The following is a 20,302-nucleotide window of genomic DNA, read 5'->3' as shown; positions in this document are numbered from 1 at the left end:
ATGTCTCATATTTGTCAAGTTTTATAATCTGGTACTACAAAGCTTTGGCTAAACAGCTCTAAAGGACTTGGGGAATGCAAAGGTGAAGGGTGAAGAGGCCTGTCTTCAGATAGCGTAGAGGGGAACGAGGGGGAGAGCCATGGGAAACCTTGAATTGGCTCAAACCTTCATATGTAATTATCTGTTCCAGCTCTCTCTCTCTCTCTGTCTGTGACCTTGGGCTTCAGGTTCCTTATTTGTCACAAGGAGGAAATAACATATTTCTAGCTCCTCCAATCTTGTAGTGTTGATGTAATGATCAAATGAGATAATGGCTGAAAAGTGCTTTGGAAAGACTATCAAAGTGTCTTTGATAGTCAATTTTAAAATTGACACTTATTGAGCACATATTAAGTGTCTTGAGAGAGACACATAGATAAATATGACCCAGTCCCTGCCCTGAAATTCATAATCTAGTTGAGAAGATAAGACATGCACACGAAAAGCAAATAATAAATACTAGAAGCAAATAAATACTAAAAGCAAATTATAAATACTAGAGGGGCACCTAGCTGGCTCAGTCAGTAGAGTATGTGACTCCTGATCTCAGGGTTCTAAGTTTGAGTTGGGTGTAGAGATTACTTAAAAATAAAAAATCTTAGGGTTGCCTGGGTGGCTCAGTCAGCTCAGTGTCCAACTCTTGATTTCGGCTCAGATCATGATCTCAGTTTGTGAGATCGAGCCCCACGTCGGGCTCTGTGCTGATAGCATGGAGCCTGCTTGGGATTCTCTCTCTCCCTCCTTCTCTGCTCATGTGAGTGCACACTCTCTCTCGATATAAATAAACTTAAAAAAATGTTTAAAGGTTATAAATACTAGAGAAACTTAAAAAAAGGTACAGAACTCTTTCTGCAGGAATGGATAGTAAAGACTATGAAATCAATCTTATCTTAACTGGGCCTAAAAGGAGAGAAAATTCGGATCATTTAGAATGGAGGAATATCCCAGCAAGCATAGGCAGGGACAGGGAGTCCAAGCTGCTTTCTGGGTTCAAGAGGACACTGGCCCAGCTGAAGTGAAGGACTGTATAGGCCAGTTCTACATAAGACTACAACATTTAGCCCATAGACCATCTGGGCAATCAAAACTGCAGCAAAGTACTGAAAAAAGATATTACAATTGCACACTGTCTGATGTCCTTGAGCAAGTAAGATTTGCAAGAGAGTCCCTAGAATTCATTGTCTTTCTCTCTCCCTCTCCCTCCCTCCCTCCTTTTTTACTCCCAAATTAAAACAAACAAACAAACAAACAAACAAAAAACCACTCACACAGGGGCATCTAGCTGGCTCAGTCAGAAGAGCACAGGACTCTCGATCTCAGGGTTGTGAGTGAGTTTGAGCCCCATGTTGAGTGCAGAGATTACTAAATAAATAAATAAATAAATAAGAACTAAAAACAGGGGCTCCTAGGTGGCTCAGTCGATTGAGCATCCAACTCTTGATTTCTGCTCAGGTCATGATCCCAGGGTCATGAGATTGAGTCCTGCGTTGGGCTCCTCCCTGAGTGTGGAGCCTGCTTGAGATTCTCCCTCTGCTCCTCATCCCTGCTCACGTGTGCTCTTTTCTCTCTCTCTGTCTCTCTCAAAAATAAAAATAAAAAACAACAACAACAAAAATACACACAAAAACAGTTTTATTTATGGGGCACTTGGGTGGCTCAGCCAGTTAACCATCCAAGTCTTGGTTTCAGCTCAGGTCATGATCACAGGGTTTTGTGGGTTCGATACCCATGTCAGGCTCCACAATGACAGTGCAGAGCCTGCTTGGGATTCTCTGCCTCCTTCTCTCTCTCTGTCCCTCCTCCACTTGCGCTGTCTCTCTCTCTCTCAAAAATAAATAAACTTTAAAAAAAAGTTTTATTTAGGTATTTTGACATACAATATTTAACATGTACAATTCATTAAGTTTCAACCTTAACTATACATATGTGCTATCACCATAATCAATCAAGAGAGTGAACATATGCATCACCCTCTAAATGTTTACTTGTGCCCCTTTGTAATTCTTTCTGGCCCCTCCCAACCACTGATCTGCTGTCACTATAGATTAGTTTGCACTTTCTAGAATTTTATATAAATGGAATAAAATAAAGATGTACTTTTTGTCTGGCTTCTTTCACTCAGCATAATTTTGCAATTCATAAATGTACTAGTATCAATAGTCCATTTTTTTAGTCTGTGTCTATTGTTGAGAAGTGGCATGAAATCCACTTTAAAACCTTCATTTGTTTGGGTTTGTATTTAAGGAGGTGCTTCCTCCATGATCCTAAGGTACCTATCTCAGTGCTTGGCATATGGAGCGCTTATTTGTTGAAAGAATGAATTTTCACCACCCCACAATGTTAATTCCTTATATAGTTTTGTTTGTTCCATGGAACGCTTGACCTTTATAGGCCTGCCACTTCATCAGTGTTGTTCATCTCACATTCTGCTATGCCATATGCAAAATACAATCACTCACTTCTTAAATGTTCTTTAATGATAAAGCCAAGAACATGCTCAAGTATTCCTGAGCTAGATTCTTGCAAGGAATGGGAGGGTGGGGGGGGGGGGGAGCGTGTAGAAAGATAAATTAGGCATAACTCCTGCCCACAATCTAGCTCTACTTTCTTGGAGACATTGCTCTTGATCTAGTATTTAAAAATATTAATGTGTATGTTTTGAACTTGATGTTAAATGTAAATGGGAGCCTGAGAAAAAGTTTACTTAACCTTTCAGACTTGGACATTCCTTTGCTGCATTGTTTAGAATTACAGAGAAGAATGGAGTTTGCTGAGAACATTGTAAGAACTCTGCCTCCCACACTCTAGCCAGGAAACAAAATGGCACTGCAAAGATAGAGTATTTAGTACACATTCTATTTATCAAACCAATGGAAACTTTTGAGTAGAATACGCTTTCACATGGAAAATTTGGGCTTAAATAATCAGATTTCAAAGCTAGGATATTAAAATCGCCATTGGAGTGTGGAACTACACTTAACTGAGCAATTGTTTAGAAAAATTAAAAAAAAATGAACGATACTACTTTGAAAGTATCTGAATATGAGTAGCAAGAATATATTTGTATTATGGACCTGAATATATATGAAACCAGTTTCAGGAATAAAATTTACAGGCAGTCAAGAGGTTTTCAAATTATTTTCAAGGGTGTTCACTGGAAAATGAAGGTATTCAGAGACACAACTATTGATGATTAAGCTAGGAAATTCCATGCCCATTGTGAGTACATGATTTAAGGAGAAAACAAGTGGATAAAGAAAATACGTAATCAACCTATGACATCGAATGGCAATTTTGGAACAAATGTTCATAATGTGCCATTTTTCAATTGCTTAACCATTCCAAGGGGGATTTCAAACCCAGCTCCCTTGTGGCTTCAAGGGTTGCCTGTCTGTTCATGGAAACGTTTGTTATACAAACTGAAATGAGCCTGGTTTTACTGAGACACCATTGTGAACTAGTATATAAATAAGGCCTGATAGGACATTTTGGATCTCAAAGAAAAGCTGAGAAATTTGGCTCAAAAATGGGACAGATTGAAACAATTTTTACCAAAGGAATATGAGACAGTAAAGGAAATTGATTCAGAAGAAGAAGACCAGTATCATTTTGAAAAGCTAGACATGAGGCACAACGTGTGCAGTTCTTGTTATAAGGATTTGAGTGTGCTGCTGTAATGAGAAAACATGTGCCAGGCTGATAAAAGTATTTCCCTGGATTTTAAACTGATGATGACACTGTCTTACACTGAGTTGCATATGAAAGAGATTTTCTCCTTTAAAAACTGTATCAGAACCAGTGGGAGAAACAGACCAACCAAAGGGCATTTGGAGTTTCATGGTTGGGAAGACCATACATTGTAAATTTTGAAATGCCCCCTAAGATTAAGGTGTAATGGCAAAAAAAAGCAAAACCTTGAGGAAGTTAGCAATTTAGTATACTTTCCAAATTCCATTTACCAAAGAGAAATTTTGCTAAACTAATTTACAGTATGCAACCATGGTAGCTAAGTAGATTAATTATTACATCTGGGTTTCACATGACTGGGTTGCCTTATAAAAAACAAAAACAAACACAAACACAAACACACAAACAAACAAACCAGGCACAGGTAATTCTGGAACAGATGCTTTTCTCGGGCAGCATTTCAAAACTAATTTGTTGATACCTTCAACAATTAATAATGGGAGGGTCTATGGATGGGGAGGAGCCCATCAGGATCACCCAACTAGAGGGTTACTGACTCAAATAGAGGGTCTAGAGGAGCCAGGCAGTAAGCAGTGTGAAGCACACAGAGTGGTAAGAACAGTGACAAATGAAGGAGAGAATATACCCTATAAAGGAGCAGCCATCACTCGGTTCCAACTAATTGTTGCCTTGTGAGACTGGAAGGCCAGGGGTGACAGATCTTCTGATTATTCAGAAAAACCTTAGAAACCCCTCTCTTCACATACAATCTACAGATTTTTATGTGAAATCTCCTTAATTATAAAAGTTGGCAACTAGTTATTTTATTCGTAACAGCTTTTTACTACTACAGAGGCAGTACAAGTGCACTGTATAAAAATAGAAAACATAGGCCAACAACACAAAAACATACTCTCACCACTCAGAGATCACCACTGTCAACACCTTCATGCATATCCTTTCAGATCTTTTTTTTTTTTTTAAACATATAGACACTTTGAAAACAAAAAAACGATTACCCTGTACTGGTTTTGTGACTGGCATTTTTGTTAATGATTTTGACCTTTCCGGCTCAGTAAATTTTCACCTCATCTAATCCCGTCCATATAAAAAATTTCCCAGTTGACTCCAAATATCTTTTATAGCAATTTGCTTAAACCAATAGGGAATCCAGGACCATGCGTTGTATTGTTACGAGATAGCTTAAGTCCCTCTAATCTAGCAGTTTTGAAGTTAAAAAAAAAAATCATGCGGACTTGCTCAAGAGCGCTGACCCATTGCCCTGCAGATTGCCTCACCTCCTAGGTTTGTGGGGTTGCTTCCTCCTGGCATCCTTTACTTTCTCACAGCACTTCCTGTAAACCTCAAGCTACATGTCCTATTTCTCCGGTGGGTGGGGAGCAGCTGGACTCTACACTAGGCTGGGTTATGAATTTGCCTCACACCAGAACCGGTCAACTGGCTGGTGATACTAAGACCCATTCCAGGAAATGAGTGATGACAAGACCATAAGCTGGTAGGTTACTCGGCACTAATATATATATATATATATATATATATATATATATATATATATACACATACACACACACACACACACACATATATATATACACACTATGTCCAGTTGTCCACCAATCATTTCACTTATAGCTTTCACTCTACTTAATAATTTGGCCCGAATCAATTATTTTATTCGGGTTCACAAAATGCTGTTTTTCCAATTCTATCATTCTTTCTACATTTACTAGCTGGCATTTTCCTCTTCTCAGTGAAGGTTCAAAATAATATAAAAAATAACTCCCACTCCCAGTGGCCAAAGAATGCATTTGGGGACAGGATTTGTCTATGGGCCGCCACATTCTGATCTACAATCGAAGTCCAACAAAGTCTCCCCCCTGTCATCTGTACCCTGCAGCATTAGGTCTTTTGTTTGTAACACTCAATTACTTTGCACTTGGTGACATGTTGCTTGTAATCTTCTCAAGGCATTTTATGTGTGTATTTGTCTCCCTGGCTAGACTGTGACCTCCTCAAGGGCAGGGACTCTCCTGCAGTGTATTTATTTTGCTTCTTCTAATGTGCTTTTAAAGATACTTTGGCTACTGCTAGTTCAAGTTAGCAAAAAAACCAACCAACCAACCAACCAACCAACCAACCAACCAACCAAAAAACAAAAACATTAGTAAGAAGCACAAGTTTTCATTATTGTCTCTTATATTCCCTGGCTTTCCCACTAAAACTCTCCCTAATTATCCATCATAATGAAGGGCTGATCTAATTTACAGTTTACTTGTGCTGTGGGAGTCCCTGCAATGGGGATGAAGGTTCGGGTGGGAGGGAAGAGGGGAAATAAACTCTTTATTAGTCTTCAAAAGTTGGAACTTCATTTTCCAGCTGCATGACCTTAGGTAAGTGCCGTTATCCCTCCACTTCTATTTCTTCATTTGGTAAAATGAGGTCACAGAGTTCCAAAATCACATCCTGCTCGGCTCTAACCCTCCCTCTAGGATACAAGCCTAACCTACACCTTTCAGCAGATGTTCCTGGTAACCTGTGTCTCCCTGCTTGGATCGCTCCTTGGCTCCCTTCACAAGGGGCAGTGCTATCCTTTCTAAGCATAGGTGGACAGAATCTGCCTCTGACTACTCTCCGAACACATTAGACTGCTCTAATCCATATGTCCCAGTGACAGTTTGCTCTTGTTTCCAAGGTCAAACCTCAGTCCTTCACAACCAGGGCCAAGTGTGGATATTCCAAGGTCTCTACATCAGTAACGGGCAGCAAGGCAGAGGCCGTCTTAGGTTCTCCTTTGCTGTGAGGGAGAATGGAGAGGACGGAGATTGTCTTTGTTGTGGAACCCTCTAACATTAGGGCTCCAAATGACCTGGCTCGGGTCTGGATCCTTCTAAAACAACAAAATGCTTTTGCTCACTGGTTTTTCCAATCCTTTTGTCTCAATCCTATCAGTCTCCTTTCTCTCTCATTATCCCTCTTGTTATATGTACAATCTCAAGGACCTTATCCAGCTGGCTTTATGTGCCTAGAAATAGCTTTCTCTACTTCCTCAACTGAGGACAGTCTCCGGCCTGATTGCAAATGGAATCTTACCAGTTCCCTGGCGTAGGAAAGGGGGAAGGGAGAAACAGGTCTTGAAGGAGTGAGGCAGAGGGAGAACCACCACCAACCATATTCTTCATAAACCAAACCACATTCAGGCCTGTAGTGAACGGAGCTTACCAGAGCAAACAGCCAGTCTGCTGTGAAAGCCTGACCCCCGTACTGTGACTCTCATCTAGAGACACCAAAAAGATCCAAGACTCTCCCATTTCCCCCTTGTCCCATCTCAGGCCCTAGTGGCTACTGATGAAAACCAGGCAGTAAGCTGGCCAAACAAGGTCTACCTGTTGCTGGGTCCTTTGCAGCACCCCACGAATCTATTAGCTGTAAATATTAAATAGAATGGGTCAGGTAGAGCTGTCTCCTGGGAAACAGGAAGAAGGGGTCTTGCAATGCAGGGAACACTTGGGAGCCTGCCAGTGACAACGTGAGGTGGCTGGGGCTGATCTTCTGCCACAGCCTGCCTTCCTTGGGCCTGTCCTCATCAGCTGTTAGCACTTGTCTTTTCTCAGGACGGAGGAAGGGAGTAGCCCCAGTGGCAAGAACAGAGTCCTGGGGAGCCTTGGGGCTGGCACAGAGGAGCACAGACCCAGAAAGGAATCAGCCAGTAAGATGGAGGCTGAAATCAGAGTGAGAAACCAAAGGTCAGAGTGGACACGACCTCCAAGAGTCAAAGAAGGGATGGGTGTAAAGGTATACATACTTGTCTGGATTTCCCAGGCCTGGAGCAGCCTGGTGAGAAAATTGCCCAGTCAGCGTCATTGTATTCACTTATTTAATAATAATAATTCAGAAGAAGCAATCCCAGCTGTAGATCAAGTAATCTATCAGAACATTTATCCCTCCAAAAAAAGTGCATCCCCTCTGCAGTCAGGGGTATGAATGTGAGCTCTTACTCCCCCTCACACCCTCATGCACAGGCCTCTCCTCTGCAACCCCAGCTTGGCTGGCACGGTCACCTTAGAATAACCCCTAAACGCGGAATTTCTGTTCTTAGGAGTAACCATTTCTAGTATGAAACTCTAAGTGACAGGGAATGAAGACTAAGGATTAAAGATTATCAGATTAATTTGCCGAAAACCAATTCACCTATAGACAATTAGTTTAAAATAAATATTTATCAAATCTGCAGCATTTCAAAAGGATTTAGCAGATTTACCCTTTCACTTTTTATTGTTGTTGTCCACATAACCTTTAATTGTTAGTCAACTGAACATGCCACATGCCTGCTCATTTGTTTAGAATATATTGGCATTTTTAACAGCAGGAATGTAGAAGTTAGGCCAAAGCATCAAAATCATATTGAGCTCTATTACATTTTCCAAGGCATCTAATTTGTAAAGGAATATTGAATTAAGAAACACAAAAAAATGATACACAAAATGTCCATACCAATTATATTTATTGCTAGAAACTTTAAACTTTTTAGAAAAGTGTTTGAAAAGTAGATAACATAGGAAAATGTCCATAAAGGTAGGAAGCAATCTCAACATTACAAAGTGCTGCAAATTTGATAAATTTATGTTGTTGACAATAATTCAGAAGTACTGTTCGATGAATAGATGTAAATCTTGAAAACACCCAAAACATAACAACGAAACACCTAAATGGCTATAAAAATACCCCAAAGGGACTGAGCTTTTGGCAAACTGGTCATTAAGTAAACTTTGGCAGCTCTTTCTGCCCATGGGTCCTATTCCCGTGCTTTCAATAAAACCACCTTTTTTGCACCCTCCCTGCCCGCCCCCAAAACAAGTAAACTTTAAGCATACAAGTCTCCCACGAATTGGCTTTAAAGGAATCTAGCTTAGGTAAACCGATTTCAGCCAAACGACTAGAACCAGATCAAAGTGTGTTGCCCCTCTGGCTCCCCAGAACCTCAGAGTTTGGGAGTTGTAGTGGTTATAATCCTAGATTCCTCTGAGAGGTGGCAGGTCTGGAGTGGTGAGTGACTATTAGGGAACTGGATAAGAATGACCTGAGAAGAAGGGAGTGAGACAGTGTGTCTATGAATGTGCCTATGTGTGTCTACATTGGGCTGGAGGTCTCAGTGCACCTATACCTGGGCATGTGCACGGAGCGCGGTTGGCCTGACACTTCTTACATGTCTCACCTGGCACCTCCACCCTCAAGGACCCACTCATTACTTCCCCAACTGAGGAGAAGAGGAACCAAGTGTGGGCACCCACCTAGCCTTCCCAGGCCCACGTGAGTCCCTGAGAAATAGGCAATACAGGCAACAGGCCCACTGAGAGCTGTCCCCCTTCCCAGCAGAGGGGTGAGCAGTGCTCCTAGTCTATAGGGAGAAGGTGGCCAAGGAAAAAACTCATTAATAAGGTCTAGTGTCCATCTCTTCATCCAGATACAAAGACACTGTAGTAAGAACCTGCTGACCCCATACCTGACCCACATGAGGGGTACAAAAGAGTGAGGAGTGCTCATGATGTCCTCTCTTCCTACAATCCAAAGCTGGAACATCACTTGACTTATGCATCATCAGACACTGGAGATACAGACCAGAATCAGACCTTTAGAAAGTACTGGAACTCGCCTGTAGTGTGTGCCTGAGTACACGCTACAGCACAGGCTACACACATGGAAAGAAAGCCAGTCACCCCACCATGGCAATTGGAAGGTTCCTTCTCCACAATCCATTTGGAATGTCATATCTTTGGGTCTCTGGCCCTTGGGGCCTTCCCCAGAGGGCTCTTCTTCCCGGTCTGGGAGTGCGTTTCTTGCCTCGGCTGGCCTCAGAGGGGCCCTCTGGCCAGAGGAATTTGTCAATGGTGGCGAAGGCAGCAGTAGTGACTGCAGTTCAGATATAGTTGGCAGGGGGCTGTCGGGCATTAAGCCGCTGCATGTGACAGCCGTGGCAGAGCAAGTGCCCATCCAGAGGGAAGCAGCAGCAGCCTTCCTCATCACTCAGCTGCATCCGGCAGTCCTAGGGAAGAAGGACATCTAGTTTACCTCAGCCTAGGCACCTCAGACATCTTGGGAGTCTGCCTTGCTCCACACCAGACTCCTAATGAGTGGAAGAAAGGAGGTGGGGTTGGAAGGGATAGACTCCCAGAGAAGAAACCTGAGAAAATACCTCAGCGGGACAGCAGGTGTCGCTGCTACAGCAGAAATAATGAGTCAGACTCCCATTTCCAGCAGTTACCAGGAGTCCCTAGTTTAGTCTTGCCTCTGGGGAAGCCAGATTCAGAAAGGACTAAACAACCAAGACCAGAGAAGGTGGCTGGAGGATGAGAGAGAGACACACACACACACACACACACACACACACTCTGGAGATAGGCCAGAGCACCTTCCTGGTTTCCATGCCTTAGACCTCTCCTGCAGGCAGTTTAGGGACATGCCTCACCCCCCAGCCCCATTCCCATTCTCCTCCAGAAGCCCTGGCTCCCAACACTCACCTCACAGTGATAGCACTCAAAGTGATAATCCCGGTCCATGGATATCACCCTCACAATGTCCTCACAGCCCTGAAATGATGCAGATCCCCATGGGATAAGCTTGGGATGAGCACAGCATGACAACCCCAACTTTACCTTCCCTACTACGGGCCCCTCCCACACCAATGGGAAGATCATACAAAGGCCTCCAGAGAGAGCTCTCTGCAATCATCTGTGGCTTTGAGATGGTTTTTGCAGATCCTACCAGAACTTTCCCCCCACCCTTTCTTAGGGTTGCCTCCAGGAAGCATGTCCTCTCATTGTCTTCCCTCTGTCCAGCAGCTCTGGCCTTACCTACTTCTCCCAGCTTTGAGGGAAGCAGAGGGAGGGAAAGGGGGCAGGCAGCATAAGTAAAGTAAACTAAGCTGGGGACAAGGAGATCCAACAGGGTCTGATATCTCATTGGCTTTTGGCTTCTCTCCCCAGGCAAATGCTTCGCACACACAGCATAAATCATTGCTGACATCTTCCTACCAGCCCTAAGGATTCTTCCCACCTTTTTTCCAGCCCCTACCTCTGGAATCTGGTGACCCTGACCTCGAAGAAAGTCTCCTCCTCTGGACTGGGAGAGACCAGATGAAGCCTGGGCCCAGTGAGGCTGTCAAACATGTCCAGGCCCGGATGTTAGGGTCAGGGTGGTGACCCTGAGAGCAGAGTCACACGGGAATCTTCGCAGAGTACATTCCTCAGCGCCACCGCCTCCCTCGGGAAGCCAGGCCCTATGTCCCATCCCCTTCCCAGGGGCAGCGGCACTGGCTGCCCCGCAGGAGAACCCAAACATACTGACCTCTGAGGGGAGGATGGGTTGGCCGCAGGCCGCACACTTAGGAGCATAATTTCTGAAAAAGAGAGACAGAGATGAATTAAGGTTGGAGAATCCCTGAGCCCAGTTCCACACCATACCCCAAGGGGGTAGACTCACTTGTGGTAGTCAGTGACGCAGTACACCTGGTTGGAGAAGTCCACTGTGAAGGGGATGCCATCCAGGCACTTGTTGCAAACGATGCATCGGAAGCAGCCTGGGTGATAGGACTTTCCCATGGCCTGTAGGATCTGGCTCATGGAGTGGGAGGAAAATCAGTCTCCCTCCGATCTTGACTCTCCCGTTACCCAGCTACCCATGGCCCTTCCTGCTGCCCCCCAACCTCATCCAACCCCCTGCTATCCTCCCAGAACAATGCTATGTAATCTGAGGGAAGCCAGGACTCTTAAAACAGAGGCAGAAACCTTGAACAAGTTCTTAGCATCCAGGCCAGTGGTTCTCATCCGGGGCTACATATTAGGATCACCCAGGGAGCTTAAAATACCCATCAATGCCTGGGTCCTACCCCAAAAGTATCCATCACAGTCTCTGATGAAGACCCAGGCACTGGTATTTTCTTTACTTCTTCCCAGGTGATCTGCTAGGCTACTAGAGTTGAGGACCTCTGACCTAATCCTATCCCTCCTTCCTAAATTAAAAAAGAACAACTCAGTTCTAACTGATCCCAGTCAGTAGCAGGAAGGACATTAAGACCCAGCATGCCACACCCCTTGCTCAGGTGGAGGGCCTGGCTGTGCCTGCAGAATTAGGTAAAGACTAGGTTACAGAAGCCTGGGATGGCAGGATTAGGGGTCCAGACTTGACCCCACAGGCAGAGGGACGCCACTGTAAACAGTTGCTCTGGGGAAGAATGAGATGAAAGTGATTCATGTGGTGATACGGTTCCTCCCTCCACCTTTCTCAGTACCACCTATCCCCTGGCTCTACCCCTCGGCCCCTCAGGCTCATAGAGAGTCTCAGATGAAGACACCTTGCTTACCTTCTCCAAAATCAAGTGACCACAGACACAGCACTTCTCAGCTGCCTCCTGAAACCCTGAAAACTACAGAGAAAGAAAAGACCAAGGTAGGGTGTTACAAGTAGAGAATGACCTGATGGGTGGAACCCCAATGGACCACCAAGAAGGGAATCCCACTGTGGGAGCCAAGTCCAGGCCCAGGGGACCCCTCACTCACCAGATAATCTTCCTCACAGTACACGGAGCCATTGACGCTATAGAAAGCTTTGCAGCGCAAAGTTCGCCCTGGAAGCAGAAGACAAAGGACTGGAGGCCATCCCGGGGTCCAGGTACAGGGTTTCCCTGCCCCAGGGTCACTCCTCTCCAATGTCGCATGATGTGTTTAAGTCTGGACTTTAGTGCCTATGCTCCTAACTGCTGTTTGTCCTCCCTCCCTACACGAAAGTCCCATCTGATGCAATTCCAATTTGCTTTGGTCTCATTCCTGCCAGCTTCCCCTCTCCTCTGCTCACTGCTTCTCCACTTCCTGCCTCCTCAACAGTTTTCTAGTTTCCTGGCCTCCCTAAACAAGTACATTCCCCACCAGTGCATGGGGAGCCACCCGGGAAAGCAAAGACAACTACAGGCTGGGGCACAAGGTAAAGGAACTCTGAACAAGGTGCTGGACGATGCCCATAGAGGTGGTCACACTGTCACAGGCCTCGCCCTCTGAGACTTTTCAACCTGGAGGCCTCTTTGTGGACAGCCATCTTGCTCTCCCAGCCCTGTCTGTCTTTTTCCAGGGACAGGCTGGGCAGATCAGGACATACTGGCATTACTGCTGGGGACAAAGTGCTTCCCTTGGGACCAAAGTCAGTTCCCTTTCCCGCTGTACTGAACTGCTACCCCAAGCTTAGAGGAACCCAGGGAATCCAGGATCTTCTGTGAGCAGACAAAGCATGTGATCAATACTTAGGAACTGCTCCAGGGTGTCTAACTTGTCAGAGAGGGGGTAGGAGACCCAGGATGGAGAATGGGCAAGTTGGCCACTTCCTCTGCCCTCTTTTGATCACAATCTCCACTTCCACCTCTGTCCAGTGGTTTAGAAAAGCTGACTTAGAAACTCATGAGACACAGCAGGGGTAGAAAGAAGGAAAGGGACATACCCAGGAGAGGCCCTATAAACAGGACAGACAGATAGATGAACCTAAGAGAACCAGGCAGAGGTGGAGGGGGAGGATTGGGGTGGAGGGAGAGAAAAGCTGAGTGCTGGAGTCAGACAGGCAGAGATAGGAGATTAAAGGTTTAGCAAAGGAATCAAGAGTGGGCAAGCAGTGGGGAGGGGTAATGAGGGAGGTGAGGGAAGGGCCGGGTAGTTAAGGCCACTGGGAGCACCCCCCGCTCCCAGGCGGGCCTCCTGAGCTAACAGCAGCGGGCATTCCTGGAGCGTGATGTCATCAGCTTGGCATGGCCCTGTGGCCTGCACTCCAGCGAGGTGGCTGAACTCTGACCAGCCAAGAGAAAACCCCTCTCTCCGCCCCCCATGGCTCCCAACTCCCCCAGCCCACCCCCACCCTTCCCACATTCCAGTCTTTCACTGTCGCCCCAGGCAACTCAGACTGCCCAGGACCAAACCCCACCAAGGAGAGGCTGAGGCCGGGCTGGAGTCCAGGCTGGGCAAGCAAGGAGGCAGAAGAAAGAGGGAGGAACACAGGGGAGGAAAGAGACTGAATGGAGGAAGGGAGGACTCACTCCAGAAAGCAGACCCAACATGGGGACTAGAGAGTCAGGTAAAGCACAGAGAAGGAAAGGCGGGGCAGCAATGGACACCCAGACATATGGTGGGCACCTGACAGCTGCTGTGTGAGCAAGTGAAGAGGCAAAAGCTCTGCTTTCCCTAGGCACTTGTGAGTGTGGAAGCATGTGGGGAGTGCTTGAGGCCCCAGCCCCTGCGGGAAGGCCTAGGGGATACACTCACCACAGGAGCAGCAGACAAAGCACTGGGTGTGGTAGAGGCTGTCCAGGGCCTGGCAGGCGTTGCTCTGCCCATAGATGCCTTTGTTGCACTTGATACAGGTGCCTGAGGGGAGAGAAGAGGTTGTCAGCATCACACCCTATGCCCTCAGCTCAAAACCAGAGATTCAGGATCTTTCCTCACTATTCTTTCCTAATTGTGTCAGAGGACCAGGGGTCTCAGCCTCCCTTTGATGGGCTCCCTCCTGGGAAGAGAGGATAACGAGAAATGGGATGCAAAAAGGTCTTGGCTGAGCAGACCCATTCTTGTTTACGTGATTAATCAACAGATATTTTCTGAGCATCTAGTTTGTGCCTACCAAAAACATCGTGTCCAAAACTGTGGAAGATTGGAAAAGGTCAAAGATATGGTACTTGGCCTTCAAATAAATGCTTGCATTCTGTCAGGAATAAAAGACTAATAGGCTAGGATATGACCCCTGTTGCACTGTGTGGGACAAGGAGTCAGATATGCCAGTCCGTAATGTCCCAGCAGTGCACTCCTAGAGAAAGTAGGTCAGGTCCAGAAAGCCTCTCTGGGACCTCAGTTTCCCCATCTGTAAAATGAGCTGCTATTCAGCTACAGAATGACTTCTTACTGCTCCACACCTCCAGGCTTTCAAGGATGAAAAGAAGGATATGGCTCAGCAGAAGGCCCTGTGCAGAGGGGACCATGTGAGCATGATTCCTGTGGGGAGGTGGCTGCTAAGAATGTAGGGTGTGTTCCAGGGACTGGAAGTTGCATAGGAAGGTGGGGGAAGGGTGACAGAATCCCTAATGTCTCCCAGACATCGATCTTGGGAGGAATAGAGCTAAACTGCTCTTCTCTGACACCCCTCCCCCTAAAACACATACACCTGGCTCTGGCACCCACCTTTCCTGGGTGTGTTCTTCCCTCCCTCCACTCCCCAATTCCAGGCCCATGAGTGAGGGCTAGGGCCTGTCTTTGGGGAGCAGATCCCAACGGGCCCGCCTCACCCCGCCCCACCTCTCCCCCTCGGCACACTGCCATACTCCTTGCCTGTTGGGGCCCATCCCAGTCTTTGCCCAGGGGCTTGGGAGCCCGTGCAGCAGCTGCAGCGATTGATGGGCCCAGGCCTGTCCTGCTCCCACCCTCTGGCAGCTGGGCAAGGCTGTAGCCAAGGAAGAGGGCCCCTAACTAGGGGCCAGAGTAGGAGGGTACAGTCAGACTGGGGATTCTGTCAGAGGAGGCAACCTGACTCTCAGGAAGAAGAGGCCCCTACCTCTAGGGTCGAAATGCCCATAAGAGTGAACATCTGCTCCAAGATTGCCATGCCAGGGGGGCCCGTCAGAACCATTTCTTTGGGAAGCCTTGAACGTTATGGGAAGACTGGCACAAACTGCTCAGGCATGTCCGCCTCACCTCCTCCAACCCAGTATATCCACACTTAGGTTCTTCCTGCCATTTTATTGCACTCTGTCCAAGCTCCTTTCTTCCTTTTAACTCTGATGGCTTAGCCAAAGAGACTTCTTTCCACTCAACAGCCACTTCTCACAGGCCCCCAAAGGAAACTGCTAAAAGGATCCTGTCGCTTTGTCTCCGTTGACCAAACCATTGTCTAATCTACAGCTTTCCTCTCTCAGGATGGGAACACTAAAGGTTGAACCAGGCAGGGCCCTTCCAGACTGCAGCCCTGCTACCTCAACCTCCTCCTCAACCTTCCCTCCTTGGCTGGGTTCCTCTCCCCGGCCGCATTTCTAACCATAGAGATCTAGAGATCTAGAGCATGGGGTCCAGCGCAGGAACATGGATGGTGAGAAAGGTGAGAAGAGGCCCACAGCCCTCCATTTCTGCTCTTCCTACCATATCAGCATTTCTTCCTGCAGCGAAGTGGTGGTTGTGGGTCTTAGCTAAAAAGATCCTTTAAGACCCCAATATCCCCCGGTTGCTGTGACATATAATCAATTAAAACTTCTTAAAGGTGACCGCGTGGGGGAGAAAAACAGCGACCAGGTTTCCTTAACAGCAGCAGGAAAGAACGTGCTACTTCCAGCCTGAATTCTGAGGAGGTTGTGCCCCAAACTGAAGGCCAGGTTATTTCTGGCAGTTAACACCGGGTCGTTAACCAACTAGGGATGCTGGTGTACGGGTGGTCATGGCTTTTGCCCTGACTTCCGGAAGATAGGGAAAATAGAAGCGGACACCACCAGATCTCCGCTTAAATGCCCACGCACGCAGGCAAGCCAGCAGGACTGGGACAAGCCAGTAGCAGGGTCCCCGCTTTTCCGTCCCGGAACGCTTCACACTCTCTCCGGGTTCCATTTGCCCGACCGCGGCCGCGGCTGCGCGCGTGTTAGCAAGCAGCACCCCCGCCCCCCACCGCACTCCACCCTCTGCCCCGCGCCGCGCCGTGCCGCGCGGCCAGCCCCGCCCGCGGGCACCTGGAGCGCCCGGGCAGGAGCCGGCACGCACGCGGCCCGCCCGCCCCGCCCCCCACCCGCGCATTCCCCGAATTCCTGCGGGCGGAGCTTGGGCCGGGGTGGGGGCGCGGCGCGCGGAAGCCTGCAGGGGCACCGCCGCCTAGGGGGGAGCAAGATGGGGGATGCTCTCACTCCCCACTTGGTCCCCTCCCTACGAGGCCTCCTACAGCGAAAAACCGAGGCTCTAAAGCTTGAAGAACTGGGACTCACGAGATCATAATCAGGGGGTTGAATGTAGCATGAATAAGGAGCCCCTGGTCCATTTGAGACCTGGTGGAAAGGGGAAGTCCCTCTTGCCTCTTCTAGCTCCGCGTCTCCGCCTCCGACTTCCCGGCGCCGGCAACTGGGGCCGTCGGGGCAGTGGGTAACCGAATGCTGTGACGGGTCCCGTCCCATCCCTAACCACTTGTCTCACTCACCGAAGTAGTCTTCTCTGGCCTCTGGTTCCCGCATCCGGACCCGGGAGGCCTCTGGAACGAACGGACCCGGCGGCTCCTCGAGACCCGACGGCTCAATCCCCGAGGGTTCCCCGCGGGTGCCGGCTTCTCGCCCACCCGTGCCCACCGTCAGGCGCAGCAATGCTGTTAGCTCATCCTGGTATCGGGCGCCCGCGGCGCAGTCCCCGTATCCGGTCACCGAGTGTCGTCCGGGTTGCGCCCCGCGTCTCTCCAACGGCCCTGCCGCTCCCACTCCGGCCCCGGCTAGAGCCCCGGGGCTGCCTAGGGCCGGGGGATACGAGTGGCGGCTTTCCTGGCAGCCGAATCCCGACGGCCGGTGAGCGCACAGTCGGTCCAGGGCAGCGTGGAGCTCCGGGTAGGCGGACGGCACCCCTCCAGGGGAATAGCCCGCCGGAGCCCCAGCCAGGGGTGGGCCAAACAGGCATGGCCCGGCGGGCAGGGGGCTGCCGTGGCGCTGGTCGTAGCCCATGCTGATGCCGCTGGTACGATTGCTGCAGGGTCGGCTACCTCCGGCTCCACCGGCCCCCGCCCCGTCCAACAGCAGGCTGCCCCGGGGACTGGACGGCTTGCTGGCATCGCTGGCTGAGCTACTGGCGAAACTGGAGCGGGGGCTTAGAGCTGGGGCCGTGGTCTCCAGCCGAAAGTCGGGGGGCAATGACTGAGGTAGAGGCAAGGCCCGGGTGGGAGGCGGCCCCCCAGGAAAGGAGCCTTCGTAGCGCTGCGCCTCAAAGGAGCCGCGCGGGTTCCGCTCAGCGTCCAGGGGGCCCTGCTCCCGGGCTGGCTCCAACGGCTCATCCCCAGGTCCCCCAGTAGCTCCACGGGGCCCTGATTTCCTAGGTCCCCCCAACCCACTCAGACGCCCCTTGCCCGCCCCGGGGGTCCCATCAGATCCAGACCGGCTAGATTCACCCTTTCTGCGGCCGAACTTGGCGCTGCCGGAGTCCGAGAGTCTTAACTTCTCCAGCAGGCGACTGGCTTTCTCCCCTAACCGCTCCATGCCCTCGGGCCTGGGGCCTCCAGCCCCCTCCCCGCCCGGCACCCTGCAGCGTCTCTGCGGCCGCTTCTCTTTCCCAGCGGCCGGACTCCGGTTCCCCGGGGGCACGGGGTAGGCACACGGGTTTAGCGGGCGGCCCGGATGCCCGGCACCGGGAATCCCGCAGCATCCCCCAGCGAGAGGGTCTGCTTCCCCCCGCGCATCAGGGGTTAAGCGGGGCTAGAAGGGCCTACGGCCGCGGCTGTCCCGTCCGCAGGTCTGTCTGTTCACGCGTCCACTCGCCCTGCCGCCCCACTCTCCTCGGCCCCCGCCCCCCTCACTCTCACACTCAGCACAGACCGAACTTCTCTCCCAAACTTTTGTCTGCCTGGCCGGATCTACTTTCCGGGAGGGGCGGAGCGCTGTGTGCAGGAGGAACGGGGGTGTCTGCGCAGGGATCTCTGGTGCGCTGAAGGGGGAGGGTGGTGCTGGTGGTAACTGTCCCGGAGGTGGAGACCCGCCGACTGGAGGCGAGAGGCGGCCGTGGGGCAGTTTGGGCAGCGCCGCTACATCTCTCAGGAATTGGGACGGGGAAAAGTGGAGGAGGGGGAGGGGAACTCTTTGTTTGCAGTTGGAATGCGCGGAGGGGCACGGTGGAATGTGACGGTCCCGGACGGGGCGACGCGAGGCATGTTCTGCGCAAACATCGTGACTTTGTTCCTACTGTGGGGACTGTGGGAGAGACGGAGAGAGACTGGCACAGAAGTAGTGAGATAGGGAGAGTTCCATAAAGAGGGGGACAGGGAAAAAGAAAGGTGGATACACAAAGAGGCTCAGAGACGCGTATGTGAAGAACCCAGAAGGGCGATGAAACCCATGTAGAGAGGTGGAAGACAGGTAGCGAAAGAAAGGGCGAGCCGGAGCAAAGGGGATCGTGGGTGGTACGGAGACCGAAAGATGAACAGACTAAGAAAAAGAAAAATTTATGCATGTCCGGACAGAATGAGAGACCTACGATAATCTGCAATAAAAAGACACCACTTTCTGAACCCAAAGCTCTGCGACGGTAGGGAGAGAAGGACCTTTAGGGGCTACGTAAAAGGAGTGGGGAAAAGGGTTGGGGCTAATCTCTACCTTCAGGGTGGGACAGATACAGGAATAGAGACACCCCCTGGTGTTGGGAAATGAGATTTTTAGCAACTATTTCAGGTGACTATGGGGATAGAAGGACTGGTTTTAGGGCTAGCGAATGCCTCCCCCTTGGTTGGCCCACAGGAGATTGGTGATAAAGAGTAAGTATTAACTTAGGAAGAAGAAGAGAAATGTCCTTTAGACGAGCTAGCAAGTGAAAATGATCAGGGTGGAAAAGAGAAAGAGGCTTCTAATATGGGCCACACTGGAAGGATCAAGAACAAGGAAAGAAGGAAAGGGGGGGCTGAAACTGAACATACCTAATTAAATACCAGTCAACTGATTTTGCCCTGACTAGCACATCAGGCGCAAGGGGTGGAGGAGGTAGAATGGAGAAGGAAAATGATTCTTTTGTATTTAGATAGTAAATGAGTATGAAAATTATATGCAAACAAATCATGCATATTATTTTCATTTCAACATTTTGAACACCTTTCATAATCTTAGTGTAGCCTTAGGGAATGGTGAAGCAAAGGAGGTTAATATCTTTGGGGAAATTAATTTGGCACAAACTATTTGGCTTCTTTGTCCTAGCTGCATTGTCTCCCTGACCTCATCTCTCGGGAGAATCAGCCTCTCTGTTTCCCTATCAGGCCTACAGCTCTTCTCTGATCCAGAGGAGAGTTCACTATCAGACCAGAAGCAGGGAACACTGAAAGCGTTGGTAACAGAGGGGAGCTATCAGGTTGCATCCAAAACCTGCTGTGAGCAACATCTTCAGAATTAACCATAAGGCTCTCCCTCCTTTCCTGTCTCCATATGGAGAAGGAAAACCTGGATTCTTCCTTCCTATTACTTACAACCAGAATATCCACAGAGCCTCTCATATTTGGAAGCTTTCCCCATTTATAGTGAGGATGGGAGACTGAATCTCTTATGAAAAGTTGAGGAGCCTTTGGTGGTGGCAGCAGTGGGCACAGTTGGGATCAAGCACCTGTATTTTCAGGGGATAACAGGAAACAGAGACAAGTGAAGGGGGAGAGGGATGCACTGAGGGCATACTCTGGTAGTGCTCATGACCTCAGGGTAATCACTCTTTTGGAGCCAGGAGCTCCACCAGCCCTGTTCTCCCTTCTCAAGACTTTAATTATGAACTATGTACACAGATGGCTCCCAAATCCCTATCTGTAGCCCAGACATTTTTTTTTTTTAAGGTAAGCTCTA

General features: G+C 49.0%; 1 protein-coding gene across 1 annotated transcript; it reads right to left on the bottom strand.

The window, feature by feature from the left end:
* Window positions 1-8,229: 8,229 nt before the first annotated feature.
* On the bottom strand, window positions 8,230-19,808 carry AJUBA (ajuba LIM protein). Its single transcript, XM_025919637.2, has 8 exons — window positions 16,936-19,808; window positions 14,040-14,141; window positions 12,300-12,367; window positions 12,104-12,166; window positions 11,224-11,354; window positions 11,089-11,140; window positions 10,263-10,331; window positions 8,230-9,787 (listed from the first exon to the last, which is right to left on the bottom strand). The coding sequence occupies exons 1-8, from the start codon at window positions 17,969-17,971 to the stop codon at window positions 9,662-9,664; spliced, it is 1,647 nt and encodes a 548-aa protein (XP_025775422.1). The 5' UTR covers window positions 17,972-19,808; the 3' UTR covers window positions 8,230-9,661.
* Window positions 19,809-20,302: the final 494 nt, after the last annotated feature.

This window comes from Puma concolor, chromosome B3 (genome assembly GCF_028749965.1).
Source record: "Puma concolor isolate L17-30 chromosome B3, mPumCon1.1.hap2, whole genome shotgun sequence".
Taxonomy (NCBI): Eukaryota; Metazoa; Chordata; class Mammalia; order Carnivora; family Felidae; genus Puma; species Puma concolor.
The sequence above is the reverse complement of the archived record's forward strand: the minus strand, read 5'-3'. Positions and strand labels throughout refer to the sequence as shown.